This window comes from Nothobranchius furzeri, chromosome 2 (genome assembly GCF_043380555.1).
Source record: "Nothobranchius furzeri strain GRZ-AD chromosome 2, NfurGRZ-RIMD1, whole genome shotgun sequence".
NCBI lineage: Eukaryota > Metazoa > Chordata > Actinopteri > Cyprinodontiformes > Nothobranchiidae > Nothobranchius > Nothobranchius furzeri.
In genome coordinates, this window is record NC_091742.1 from 28,319,494 (window position 1) to 28,333,619 (window position 14,126).

Here is a 14,126-nt window from a genome sequence, read left to right on the forward strand (position 1 = left end):
GTAACTATTTTTGCTTAACAGCACACTGTAATAATTCATAGTGCATTTAGTGCCAACCACAGCCTTAGGTGATGTGTTGAAAATGCTCAGTCCATACTTGTGAGAGCACCTGTGTGCATACACACACTCCCTCCCTCATGCTCACATATGTAAGGATTTCTATAGGAGTGTCTAATAGTGAGTGTAAGGGGCCACAGACCTGCCCCTAAAGACATGTGGAACATGGAGGAGTTCCACGCCCCAGAGATCTAACCATAACCCTGGAGCGCAGGAACCCCAGGGAGAGAGCCGCCGGAGAAGGCCCAACCCCCTCCCAAGAGGTGGAGAGGTTTACCCCAAGGGCCATAACCAGCAGCTGTCAGAGCCCTGGGAGATAACAACAGCAAGCCCCTAGGCCCACCCACAGCTGCCTACCCCCAAGCTGGCCGAGCTCCTGTTTCCCCAGCGAGAGCAGCCATCTACGGCGCTCAGCCACTGTAGCCACAGGTGGGAGGGAGATCTCGGGAGAAGCGCAGAGCAAGGCTGTTATGGTGTCAGATTCGGATAACAAGACTTTGTTTGGGTCAGGCTGAGATAATTTTCCTCTGCCTTCAGTCTTTACTGATCATTCCAGTCCTTCAGTGAAGCCAATTTGGGTTTTTAAACTTGTCCACACCGTCCGGTGACTCTCTCCGAGATGACACCCATTTTGCGCACTAATACCGGTATCGTAGCTAGAACATTGACCAGCATACGATTCACCTCGAGTAGCGTCCCAGTCTGTGAGGTCTCCACACGGACGGTGCTTTCCGTGGGTGCGGGTCGCCCTCCAATCGCTCCCGTCTTCCCAAATTTCCAGAAAACCAGATATCCTCCCACTCCAATCAGGAGAAATCCAGTGATCATCAGGCCAAATATCCACACGTCTTCGACGTCCTCAATGGACAACTGGGAGAGGCATACGATCTTCCACTGCTTCCAGGAATCCAGCATATACCCCGCCGGGTGTGTCCACTGCGGACTTGTGGGAGTCCCCTGCTCCGTTGTCATTGTTAAAAAAATCTTATCAATCGTGTTGAATGACCATTTTATCAAATCCATTATTAAAAAATAGGGTTTTTCAGAAGAAATGCAGAGAAGCGCTCTGTGGGCAGACAGGACAAAGAGCCTTGGGGGGGAAAAAAGATAAGGGAGCAAAAAGAGAAGTGTCTGTACTCTGCGAGTGCCAGGAAACAACCTAAGGCTCCCTGATGCCGCCACGGCATTGCAGCAAATTGAAAGTGTTGTTTACTTAAAGAAGTTTAGGAAGGAAAGGTTGAGATGGACATCTGGACCCATATTCTGGGACCGTGCTTCAGAAAGGGACTGGATGTGAAAGGAGACGCCTCCGAAAAATGTCTCAAGACTGCGGGTGGTTGTTCTGAGGCCAAGGCTTAGGCGGAGAGGTATTTTGCTGTGGCTGCTCCTAGCCTGGCCAGCCAGACTCCTCCTCTGGTTAATTCTGCACAGAGAAAGAGTCTGGGAACTCTTCTGTTCAAATAACCCCGCCCCCCCCTGAGAATTCTAACCGAGCCAATCAGCGCTGAGCAGCGTACGTCACACACCACAACGGCGAGTTTGTCGAACATGGCGACTGAAGCGGAGTTCGCTGCAGCTTTTTCCTCTGTTCTACATGACTTGGACGCGTCTTTAAAACCACAACAAGTAGAAGTGCCAGAAGCCTTTCTTCTTAAAGAATAACAGATGATTGTGCTGTCGCTAGACGCCATTTTTTGACCACAGCTAAAAAACGACAGCGTCGCGGACGTCACACACAGCGACGCTCAGTTTCTCGTAAACAACGAAGACAGCGGCAGAGCTGGCTACGGCTCTTTCCTCTGTTCTAAATGACTTGAATGTCTTTAATACCACAAGTAGAAGTGCTAAAAGCATTTCTTCCAAATAAAATATGTTTGCGCCGTTGCCAGACGCCTTTTTTACTACAGCTAAAAAACTACAGCGTCGCGTGGTTCAGTCGGTATTCTCGTCTGCTTATTTTTGAGCTGCCTAGTCCCGCCCCTCGTGTGCCTCTCTGCCTGTGACTAACCGGGCTAGTTACATGTGCAGAATTAAACAGAGGACGAGTCTGGCAGGCCAAGCTAGCTGCTCCTAGCCTGTGGAATCGGCCTGCTTGAGTGTGGTTTTTAAAACTCTTCTCAAGGTGCACTTCTGGTCGCTAGCGTTCATCACGGTCTGATTGTTGTACATGCACTTGTTTGATTTTTACATATCTGTGTATTTTTAGGCGTTTTTATCCAGCTTTATTTTAGCTGCGATGTGTTTTATTGTTGGTGTGTTTTTAGTGTTTTATCTGAGCTTGTTTATTTTTGCAGACCTTTGGGCGGCACCTTGGTGTTGTCTAGAAAGCTCTACAGAAATAAAATTGCATTGAATGCTGTGACTTATGCACTGTGAGTGCTTAGTCTTTAACTTAGTCTTTTATTTAATTTAAATGTGATTTTAAAACCTGCTCTTCTATGTTGTCATGTTGACTTCAAAATTTGACGAATGTTTTCTGTTCTCTTTGAATCAATACTGTGTATGAAATGTACTAGGCTAAATAAATCCCATCTTGCCTCATAAACATTGATTTAACTTCTACATTTTGTTTTATAGACAGTAGTCGGGATACATCCATCATTGATTTGCTGGCAGGACTAGAGGACGACAGTTTCCACAGGACCCCTATCAAGCAGGGTTCCCAGTCCCTCTCCCATCCTAGTGCCAGAGGTTACCACTGTAACAGCGATGAGGAGGAAGCCGAGCCCGAGCTGGAGAAAGAAGAAACTGAGCTCAGTGTGGTGATGTCACAGCGGTGGGATAACGAGCCCACCGAGATCTCTACTCCACTGAAGCAAGTTTATGTCTGCTATCAGTTTACAAATGACACCTAGAAATAGGGATGGGTACCGAATTCGGTACTTTTTAAAGTACCGACCGAGCACCGATTCACGTCATTTGAAACGGTGCCTCGTTTCGGTACCCGTCCATCATAACGAGAACTTGCCTAGACAGCTGCGCATGCGCAAGAGTGTTATGTCGTCGGTCGCTGCGAGCCAGTTGTAAACAGAGCAGCACGGTAGAAAGAACACGCTAAAGCTTGGGTCCACTTCACTAAATGTGATGGGTAACTGGGTGATGAAACCAGCGACAACGATCTAAGTGAGACATCCTCATCTTAATCTGCTCCGGTAGGTAAATAAAATGTTTAAGGTAACGTTAGCTTGATATGTTAGCTTCCGTTTCGCTAATGGTGCGTTCGCTTTCTCCTCGTAACTCCGAATTTCCGACTAGAAGAACATGAACGCGCTCTAAAGTTTGGTTTCACTTTACTAAATGCGACGGGTGAATGGGTGAAGATGAAACCAGTGACAACGATCTAAGTGTGAGGCATCATCGTTTTAATCTGCTCCAGCAGCTAAATAAACTGTTTAAGATAACGTTAGCTTGATATGTTAGCTTCCATTGCCACCGTTGTTATCAGCTAATGGTGCGTTCGCTTTCACCTCGGAAATTCTAACTTCCCAGTAGGAAAAATCAAATGAAAAAAGACGGCAAAAGGAATGAAGATACGCAGTAAATTTAGTTCACAGTAAAGATGTTTGCTTCAGTTTAATTATCAGCTTATAAAACTACAAGGACGATGTTAAAATACAAACAGTTGTATGTTATTTATCGTGATATTTATCAAATATGGTTATATATTGAGAAAAATATATATTTAATTATAAAAGAGAATTAAAATATGAAACACTCAAAAGTATCTAAAATTGGTACCGTTAAGTACCGGTATCGATTCCTAGGTACCGGGAATTAGTACCGAATCGATTCAAATGTCAAAGGTACCCATCCCTACGTAGAAATAAAGCTGCCCAAACTAGATGATTAAATCATTATATTCTTTCCTAGTAGACTGTTGTGTCCCAGTGAACGGATTTGTTGATCCTGTGTGTCTAGGCTGCGAGAGAAGGACGCTGAGGATAGCCTTAGTGATGAACAAGACTTCTCTGATGAAGACCTAGAGTGGAGCGGGAACAACACCTTGTTTGCTAATCTCTCCATCCCCCAGCTCGATGGAGCAGCTGACGAGAGCAGCGGTGAGTCGTAGACCTTACTGCTGCTTCACAATCCTTCCTGTTAGTTTTGTTGCACAGAGTGTTTGTGGGATTTAAACCCGATATCACCTCTCCTCCTCGTCTCTTTAGATTCATCCCTGACCGACAGCGGCTCCGTGTCACAGTCTTCGCTCATCAGAACAGAAAAGCTGCTGGACAAAACCAGTCCCTTGACTGGAGAAGCTGTCCACTTGGAGCCACCTTCATCTGCTAAGATCCTTGTAGATTACCAACACTCTGAGCACACCCCTCTTCCTCGGTCAGACACAGACAAACCAGCTGACAAGCACCTTTCGCTCAAGAGCGGCCAGGACAGCAGTGGCGACTGCTCAGCAGGGTTTAAGTTCAGTAAGGAAATCCCTTACATCCTATCAGTCAAACATCCAATCCCTTGTAAATTAGCAAGCCACCCTGAGGCGTCTCCGAATGACAGGGGCAAAGAAGACATACGACCACTGTCCACATATAACAAAAACTCCGCAGTAACTGTGGATAAGACCGATTTGGAAGACTTCCAGTTTGGAAATGGGAAAACGTTTAACGGCAGGAAGAGGTTTGGTAGTATAACAAGTGTCGAAGCAAACCGTCTGTCCATTTTACAGAAATGCAGCAACTTCTCCCTGCGTTACTCAAACCTAACAACATGCTCTGTGAAGACTGAGATGGAATTGAATGCAAAGGAAAGGAAGAGCCCTATTCAGGGCAGCATCACCTTTGCTCCACCTCCAATGGATGAGGAGGGATCTTACAAGTCAGAGGAGCAAGTACCCCAGGAAAGTCGGGAAGGAGATGGTGGCGAGCTCAACATTAGGTACGAGGACTACCAGGGAAATCAAACCGAGAAGACCATTGTGGCTCAGCAGGAAGCTCACTATAAATTCTTCCCCACTGTCATCCTCTCCAACTGCCTCAACAGAAAGAAAGCTGCTAACAAAAATGTGGTAGATGCCTGCAGCAAGCCGGTCCTGCCTGCATCCTGCAGCTTAAAGCCTAAAGCTACCAAGAGAAGGTTAGGAATGTCAGGGCACAGGAACAGAGCGAAGACAGCTCCAAGCTCCGACAGTCCCGCCAACACTACCTCGTTGGAGCTGGTACAACAACACGAGTCAATACAGCAGATGGAGCAAGTTAGAGATGGTTCAAGCTCAGATGCAAAGCTAATCATAGCGGAGGAGTCGGAACATACTAAGGAGACTGAAGATAACCAGACAGAACCTGTCTCCGAGCTGGAACCAGAGGAAGCCACGCTCTCCACACATAGAACACTTCAACAGGAAGTTTGTGCTAAATCGGCCTGTGCCAAGTCACCAGCACTGCCTTTAAATAAATATGCCCTGAGGCCCAAACGGAAGAAGCTTTATCATAGAGAAGATGAGGATGGATCTACTCCCCCCCCTTCTAAGAACCCACGCTCTGCCAAAGAATGTCACGAAGATGGTGGCGTTCCCAGTGGGCAGCAGCCAAAGAACCAGAGGAGGTGCAAAGAGAAAACCCCCTTTGTTATTAAATACATTATTATTAACAGGTTCAAAGGACAGAAGAACATGTTGGTGAAGATGTCGAAGGTGAATGCAGAGGAGCGGGTGGTGTTACTGACTCCAAACAAGCGGGAGCGATACAATAAGCTAGCTCCTCTCAAGGATTTCTGGCCCAGGGTGCCAGAGTCCACTGCGGTCAGGTTTCCTGTCAGTGAGTACAAAGCCAAGAAGCATCCCCAAAGAAAGACAAAGGTCAGCAGCACCAAAAAGAAAGTGCTCACCAGCTTATCCAACCCCTGTGAGAGATACGGCAAAGCCCTCGGTAGGACCAGAAGCCGCCGAAGGCCCTCTCTACCGCCTCCTCGGCCGTGCTATTGTGAGCTGGCAGATGACCACAACAGTGAGTACACTGATGTCATGGCAGAATTGGGCTATCTTTCTGATCGGTCTCTGAGCCCCACCAGGTCAACACCTCCACGCTGCTGGTCCCCATGTAGTCCTCCAATCGCTGGCGAAAGCTCAGAATGGCTGATAAACCCCCTCAGTGACCCGTGTCTTAGTTCTGCTCTTCACAAGCTGCATGCCAAGTCTTCAACCAAAGCAGCCCAGGGACAGCCGCCAACTCCCAAAACTAAGAAATCCACCATTACGAAAATGAAACCAGGCAAAGCTGCTGCTGCAAGGAGGAACACTGCTACAGGTCCTCCAGCAGCTCCGAGGCCCAGGTGTAGAAAGAAAACGGACCAATCGAATTGTGGTGATGGCTCCTCTCAACGAGCACCTCACGGCCTGCCGCTGTTAGGAGCTAGTAGCGACAGTCTGGAGCACTCCCAGATGACGTGTACAGCATTGTCCATCGCAGCCCAGTTCATACAACCCAAGCAGGAGGACATCGAATCTTCAATCATGAAAGACGATGAAGGTTTTTCCGCTCCAGTTGAGATGAAGCAACAAGGCTGTCAGACCACTATGGTCAAACCAGAAGGGGGCCTTTCCTCCCTTCGTAATGAGACATCTTCTGGCCTTGCTGTACGTGAGCAGACCCTCCCCGTGAGAACGGCCGGGACAGACGGGCCTGCCGCTGCCACGGCTCAGCCTGCAGCTACACACACACAACTCACAAGGACCCCCCCCACTGCTCCTCTGAAACACAGGACCGTCACCAGGTCTACTACTCCAAAGTACAAACGTCTACACACCATCAAAGGCAAGCCCAGCTGTCCTCAGTTTCACGTTTCAGTGGAGCGGGAAGCTGGCGTGTCTAGTGGCTCTCCGGATTCTGAGTCGGACCCGAGACCGGAGAGCTGCAGCTTTATGGAAGACAGTCTGTCTCCAGAGCTTCCTCACAGCTACACATTTGACATCAACACTGTCCATCAGACAGACTTCTGTAGTCCAAGCAGCAGCAGCCAGTTCGTCCTCACCGATAAGAACTTACCCACGAAGTTCCTCAGTGATGTCGGTCAGGAACCGACATTTGCACAAGGTCTACATGATTTCCCCCCAAATCAAACACTACACCACATCTCCTCTCTAAGCCCTGAGCTGACTAAGGACCAACCTGCTGACCCTGAGCACAGAGAGTCTGCACCGCCCAACCACCGGGTGAAAACTAAGATCAAAGAGTGGGACTCATTCTTCGGTAAATCCCAGCTGTCCAGCCCGTTTCAAAGCTTTGATTGTGAGAGGAAAGAGTTTCTTTTCTCAGCTTTGGACACGACGGCACCGCTGCCTTTAAGCTTGGCCTCCTTCATGGACCACAAGGACTCACCAACTAGTGACTTACCGGAAAGCATCGAAGGTCTCACTTCCACTACGCCCAGCGGCTCTCCTCATTCCATCAGCTCTCTGTCTCAGGTGGGGGCCAACCAGCTACAGCGGGGGGTTGGGGGCGCCGCTCACATTCTCAAGCCGCTCATGTCCCCCCCAAGTCAAGAGGAGGTCCTCGGCACCCGGCTGGAACTGGAGATGTCCGAGGCCACCTTTCAGGAGCCTTTCTGCAGCGACCCATCAGACTGCCGGGGCAAGCCCATGTAAGGCAACGGGCCGTAAATGGTTGGTTAGGCTAGTTATTGCTGAAACGGATGAAGTTGGTGCTAAACCAGGTGCGGGTTATTACTAGTTGGAGTCAGTAGTGCTGAGTTAGAGCTGGGCGATAAAACAATAGCAATTCATATTCAGACATGTCAGAGCTGAGGACACGACTGGGACATGTGGCTGGCTCGTCTCAGTCCTTGTCTCCTCAGAGGAACAGAAACTTGTTAGCAGAAGGTAAACAAAGGCTTTGCTACTCTGAGAGCAGGGACACGTAGAAAACATGCAGCCACAGTGGCCTTCAAGGACCAGGTCTGCTCCCGTTAATGTTCAAAATCACCGGTACTTTCATTTGCAGCAGGTTCACTTGCTGTAGAGGGGTGTGTGTGTGTGTGTGTGTGTGTGTGTGTCTGTGTGCCGTAACTTTCCTGGATGTGGAGTCGCCGAGCGTGCGGGGTGGTGGGGGGTTCTCACCTTTTTCACCCTTGACCCGTTTTTATGTCACACACAAGCGGCTGGGCTCTCCCTTAGAGATGGGGTGAGAAGCTCGGTCATCTGGGAGGGGCTCGGAGTAGACCCGCTGCTCCTCCACATCGAGAGGAGCCCGTTGAGGTGGCTCTTGGATGTCTCCCTGGTGAGGTCATGTCCAACTGGGAGGAGACTAGTAATTCACGATGCAACTGGGATGCTGTTGATATGGTTTAAATGAACCAATGACTCTTATGGGCTCGACACACGGGAGGCGACATCGCCTCTCCTCCATTCATTTTCAATGAGACATGCGCGACAAAGCGATAATCGTGGGTCTCCCTCCTACCAAGCGAAACGCGGAAAACGTACATGTGAAGTTTTGTGCTCGTGCACGTGTCGTGCACAGGCGACCCAGCGACGCGATCCCAGAAAGTTGAAACATTTTCAACTTTTCATCGCCGTCGCTCGGACGAGGACCAATCAACGGAGGTTTCATTCACTGACCAATGAGCGGACAGGATGCTCCGCACATCTCCGAGCAAACATGGAGGAGAGTTGATTATTATTATGTTTTATAGTAAAATCAGAAGTAAGATTTCACATAACTCTAGCAGCACCTTGTGAAACATCATATCTACCGCTTTATTAACTCTGAACCGCTTAAATAACCTTAATTCCCTCCAACCTGACACAGCCAATCAAAACAACAGAAGATTCGATTTCGCCATGGAACAGAACGCGTAGACGGCTTTGCCGCTGCCGCGGGCCGCCTCCCGTGTGTCGAGCCCATTACTCTTACCCGCCAACCTCGACAGCGCATGAATGTTGTCCAGCTGCGTCAACTCTGGACAAGAGCAGCTGTAGCTTTGTGCACGTGGATGAAGACGGGGCATGGATGGTTCTGCAGACCTGGTTTGGGATTGAGAAATGTGATGTTGAGCAGAAAAGCACCCTCAGTAAGATATGCTGTGCAACAGTGAACCGGTATCTGATTCCCTTAAATGCCGTTTGTTTTATTTACACACGATTAACACGGGCTTCCAAACGTTTAGGATAGCTCCCGGGATTTAGTTCGAGCCAATTTCCCGCTGCAGTTTAAGCTGTTTATTAATAAAGTCCAAGTCTGAAGCTCCGGTCTGCACAGCAGCTGCAGATCAGCTGATCTGATCGACAAAAGCAAAAGAACTCTGATAAATCTCCAACCTTATCTCACTGTTGTCGACAAAAGCAGCAAAGCATCGTCTTACCTAGAGTTTTTCACCACTGAACCAACACTAACCTTCCATCCGTCCATTATGGTCCGCCTACCCGGGGTCGGGTCGCGGGGGCAGCAGCCCAAGCCGAGGAGCCCCCTCCCCAGCCACCAAACTTCAATGAGCAAAAGAAAAATGGAGAAAGGATGAGGAAAGCAGGCTGTTTTCCATTTTTTGTTTCAGTTAAAGCGATTTAAAATGTAGTTTTTGTTTAGAATAAAATAATTTATTGCGATATCTATCGTTACCGCTCGTACTTCGAAATGTGCCGTATAGATTTTAGGCCCTTTCCTAGAGGACACCTAAAGGGAGACCCAGGACACGCTGAGGGGACCGTCTCTCTCGGCTGGCCAGGGAACACCTTGAGATTCCCCGGAAGTGGCTGGGGAGACGGAAGTCTGGGCTGCTGCCCCCGCGACCCGACCCCGGCTGAGCGGACCATAATGGATGGATGTATGACGGCTGTGATGCTGACTGTCATGTGTTCTGTCCCCAGGGAGGTGGGGGGCCGTAAGCTGACGGTTGGCACCAGACTGGTGAAGGAGCTTCCGGAGTTTAGTGGAGATCTGTCTTTGGAGGGCCTCCGTTTCTGGAAGACTGCCTTCTCAGCCATGACTCGCCCTGCCAGCTGCATGATCTCAGCTTCTCTGAAGTCTGGGGCTAAACCAGCGTCGGACAAGAACAAGAGGATCACACTCCTGCCCTGCAGAAACCCACCGAGCCGCCAGCAGGTCCAGCTGTGGCTGGATGCCAGGAGACAGTACCAAAGTCTGCAGAATGGGAGGAGCAAGCTGGAGAAAGGGAGGGGCTATGAAGAGGAGGAGGAGCAAAATCCAGAGATTACCGGGCAGCCTGCAGGGAGCGCTGGTTCGCGTGGAAACCTTTCCATCCGGGCTCCAAGGAGAAAGAAACTCAGCTTTTCCTCAGCTGGATCCGCTGTGGCCGATCCGGTTCCAGGCAGGACTGCTATGGGTTTGCAAAAAGATCAGGATAATGACAACGATGCTCAGATGTCCTCCCCAGAGCTCCCAGAGCTGCCTCCATGGCAGCAGAACTTCTCAGAACCAGACCATCTCAAGGCAGTCGAGCCCATTGGAAACCCTTTAGAACCTCCGTCTCCCCGGTTCTGTAAGTCCCCAGATGGAGGAGGGAACTGTTCTCCACTTCCTCTTTACAGCAGGGGCAGGGATGACGAGGAGACAAGTCCACACCTGCACAGCACCCCCTTCTTCAGGAAGAGGAGGAGGAGCAGAGCGGACTTGGATCCAGTGTGCAGCACCCCCATGTGTGAAGGTAAGAGAGGTTGTGTTGGTGTTCTGCCTCAGGTACCGGGGGCCTGTGGAAGCCTGACAGTATCACCAGAATATGCCTGTTTTAGAGTATCAGCATATGTCTGACCTGCTCACGCCTCATGTTCTCACGCGCTCGTTGAGGTCAGCAGATCGCCTCCTGCTTTGGCGGTTTTAAAATCTCATTTAAAAACCCATTTTTATGGGTTGGCTTTTAACTTGTGACTTGTTTCCTTGTTTTATTGTCTTATCTGTGCTTTTAGTGTTATTTGTCTCAATCTAGCTGTGCATGGCAGTCACACTAGTGAAATGTGTACCATCGACATATACATATATGGACAACGGGTTTCCATAGACTCCAATAACACGTTTTTGAGGCTAAATGGGAGGTGGCCACCACCGCCATTTTGACCGTGTCACAGGTTCCGTCAAGCCCAGACAATTCCATAAGAGGGAAGAGAGGAGGAGCTGAGGGTGGGGCTGTAAGGCTGGGATCAACTGATGACACCCGGTCGAACTAGCTACAAGCTAACCTGAAGCTAACCTGAAGCTAACCCGAAGCTAACGCGGAGGTGGGAGCTAACGCGGAGGTGGGAGCTAAGCTAACGGAGGTAGCAACCTAGCTACAACCGGAGTTAACTGTGCTCAACACCAGAGCTTCTACGCCGGGCTCACCTATGGTCCCGAGTTTTCGGTGGTGACCAAAAGAACGAGATCACGGATACAAGCAGCTGAAATGAGTTTTCTCCACAGAGTGGCTGGGCTCTCCCTTAGAGATAGGGTGAAAAGCTCTGTCATCTGGGAGGGGCTCGGAGTAGACCCGCTGCTCCTCCACTCGAGGTAGCTCGGGCGTCCGGTCAGGCTGCCTCCTGGATGCCTCCCTGGTGAGTTTTTCCGGGCACGTCAAACTGGGAGGAGACCCAAGCAAAGACACGCTGGAGGAACTGTGTCTCTTGGAATGCCTTTGGGTTCCCCTGGAGAAGCTGGCCCAAGTAGCTGGGGAGGGAGACGTCTGGGCCTCTAGGCTTTGGCTGCTGCCCCCATGACCCGACTCCGGATAAGAGGCTGAAAATAGAAGGATGGATGGAAAATTTCAGAGTAAAAAAAAATCAATGTCTAAGAAAGGCATATTCTGGTGAAACTGTTAAACTTCCATAGAGGCCGGTCTAAAATGGTTCTTGTCCAGATGTATGACAAGATGTCTGTCAATGTTTCTGCTGCAGGAGTACCGGTTCCTCTCCCCAACAGCAGGAGGAGCCAGGCTGGTCCTCTCAGAAGAGTCCTACTCACTACTCAGATGAAGGTATGTTCAGTAACCGTGTGTGTGTGTGTGTGGGGGGGGGGGGTGTCTCCCAGTGGTCTGATTTTCATCGCGCTCCTCCCTTCTCAGAACCAGTTTGCTGCTCTGAATGTACCAAAGAAGGACCTTTCTCAGATTGAAGGTCCCAGCTTAGACAACTCTCATGGTTTCAAGGTTAGCATGCAGAACCTGCAGGAGGCCAAAGCTCTGCATGAGGTAAGTTCCTCCTCAGGACTTTACAGCCTCTGCTCTCGAGAGGCTCCCCTGTTGTTGCTTCTCCTGTTTTCCTGCATTTCCAGGTGGATTTAATAAGAAGCCTGCAGACGTGTTTAGTCAGCTCCCTACCTTTGTGCTCTCATTCCTCTTAAAACCAGTTTTTTGCTAGCCTGGCCTGCCAGACTCCTCCTCTGTTTCGTTCTGCACAGAGACCAGGTCTGGGAACTCTTCTATTCAAATAACTCCACCCCCCGAGATTTCTGACCGAGCCAATCGGCGCTGAGCAGCGTACGTCTGGTAACTCAAAGGCAGAGAGGCGGGACTATCCAGCTCAAAAATGACCAATCAGAAAAAAGATGGAAATGCCGACTGTAGTCTTTTAGCTGTAGTCCAAAAAGGCTTTCAGCGCTTCTACTTGTGGTTTTAAAGACGTGTCCAAGTCATTTAGAGCAGAGGAAAGAGCCGCAGCGAACTCCGCTTCAGTCGCCGTGTTTATGACAAACTCAGGGCTGATTGGCTCGGTTAGAATTCTCAGGGGGTGGGGCTATTTGAAAAGGAGAGTTACCACAGAGGAGGAGTCTGGCAGGCCAGGCTAGTTTTTTTCTGTCACCAATTAGTTGATTCTGTGGGTTTTGTTGGACCTTTGATTCCTAGGGTTCTTGGGGATTTTTTTGATTTCTTGGACTTTTATTTGGACTATAAATCTTTCGGATCCGACAGAGGCGGATTAGCTAAAGTGTAAACTTTCTGCAACCTTGAAGCTATTTGAATTTCTGTCCTCCCTCTCCTTCCGTCCCACAATGACGGGTTTATGATTTCTAAAACAAATAAAAGGATTCAGAGCATTCGAGGATGTATGACGACTCTCTGCCGAACTGCAAAAGATGGAAATGCTGCTGGATGGTTTTAGAACTCGTCTACCTTCATTGACCAAGACGATTCCCTGTCCCTGTCTGATAAAGAAGCATCCATGCAGAACTCTCCAAGACACCATTGTTTGGGATCCTTCTGCACCATGACTACAGATTTCCAGCTCTTAGTCAATCACCTGACCTGAATGGCATTACATTAATCTCCGAGAACAAACTAAGGAACCTTGGTGTTATCATTGACCAGGACATGTCATTCAAATCCCAGGTTAAACTGGTTTGTAGGATTTCCTTTTTCCACCTTCGGAATATTGCTAAGATTAGAAGCATCCTTTCCAGGAGTGATGCTGAAAAACTAGTTCATGCATTTAATACATCAAGACTGGATTACTGTAATCCATTACTCTCAGGAAGTCCACAGAATGTAGTTAAAAGTCTTCAGCTTGTCCAAAATGCTGCAGCTAGAGTTCTGATGAGAATTAAAAAGAGAGATCATATCTCTCCTGTCTTAGCTTCCCTACATTGGCTACCTGTTAAATTCAGAATAGATTTTAAGATCCTTCTTCTCACATATAAAGCTCTTAATAATCAAGCTCCATCATACATCAGTGAACTGATTGTTCCATATGTTCCTAACAGAGCACTTCGCTCTCAGACTGCAGGTCTACTGGTGGTTCCCAGAATATCTAAAATTAGGATGGGAGGCAGATCTTTTAGTTATCAGGCTCCTCTCCTGTGGAACCAGCTCCCAGATTTAGTCCGTGAGGCAGACACCTTGTCTACATTTAAGACTAGGCTTAAAACATTTTTATTTGATAGGGTCTATGGTTAAAATCTGATGTTAGCCTAAATCTGGACGAGTGGGGGAGTAGAGGGAGGTGGAGTGTACAGTCGGTAAAGCCGTCTGTCTGGCCCCAAATCCAAAACAAGGTTCTCCCAGTTCTGGTTACTTCAAAGAAGCCAAAACGTCTTTGCTCAAGGCCTGATGCAAGAGTCAGAGTGCTGCATCCTCACTAGGAATGAAAGTCAACCTCCTCAAAGTTCCTATGTGACTTTACAGCTAATAAGTATAAATAATTATAT

At 48.8% G+C, this 14,126-nt stretch overlaps 1 protein-coding gene across 3 annotated transcripts in view; it reads left to right on the forward strand.

Moving 5' to 3' along the window:
* rev3l (REV3 like, DNA directed polymerase zeta catalytic subunit) overlaps positions 1–14,126 on the forward strand; it is an 85,403-nt gene that overhangs the window by 28,472 nt on the left and 42,805 nt on the right. For all 3 annotated transcript variants that reach the window (XR_008559782.2, XM_054734054.2, XM_070545516.1), the window contains 6 exons: positions 2,635–2,872; positions 3,976–4,115; positions 4,224–7,644; positions 9,866–10,662; positions 11,882–11,961; positions 12,049–12,174. Coding sequence is in view for 2 of the 3 variants with exons in the window: in XM_054734054.2 (XP_054590029.2) it covers positions 2,635–2,872; positions 3,976–4,115; positions 4,224–7,644; positions 9,866–10,662; positions 11,882–11,961; positions 12,049–12,174 (4,802 nt within the window). In the remaining variant the exon portion in view is untranslated. The remainder of the gene's footprint in view (positions 1–2,634; positions 2,873–3,975; positions 4,116–4,223; positions 7,645–9,865; positions 10,663–11,881; positions 11,962–12,048; positions 12,175–14,126) is intronic.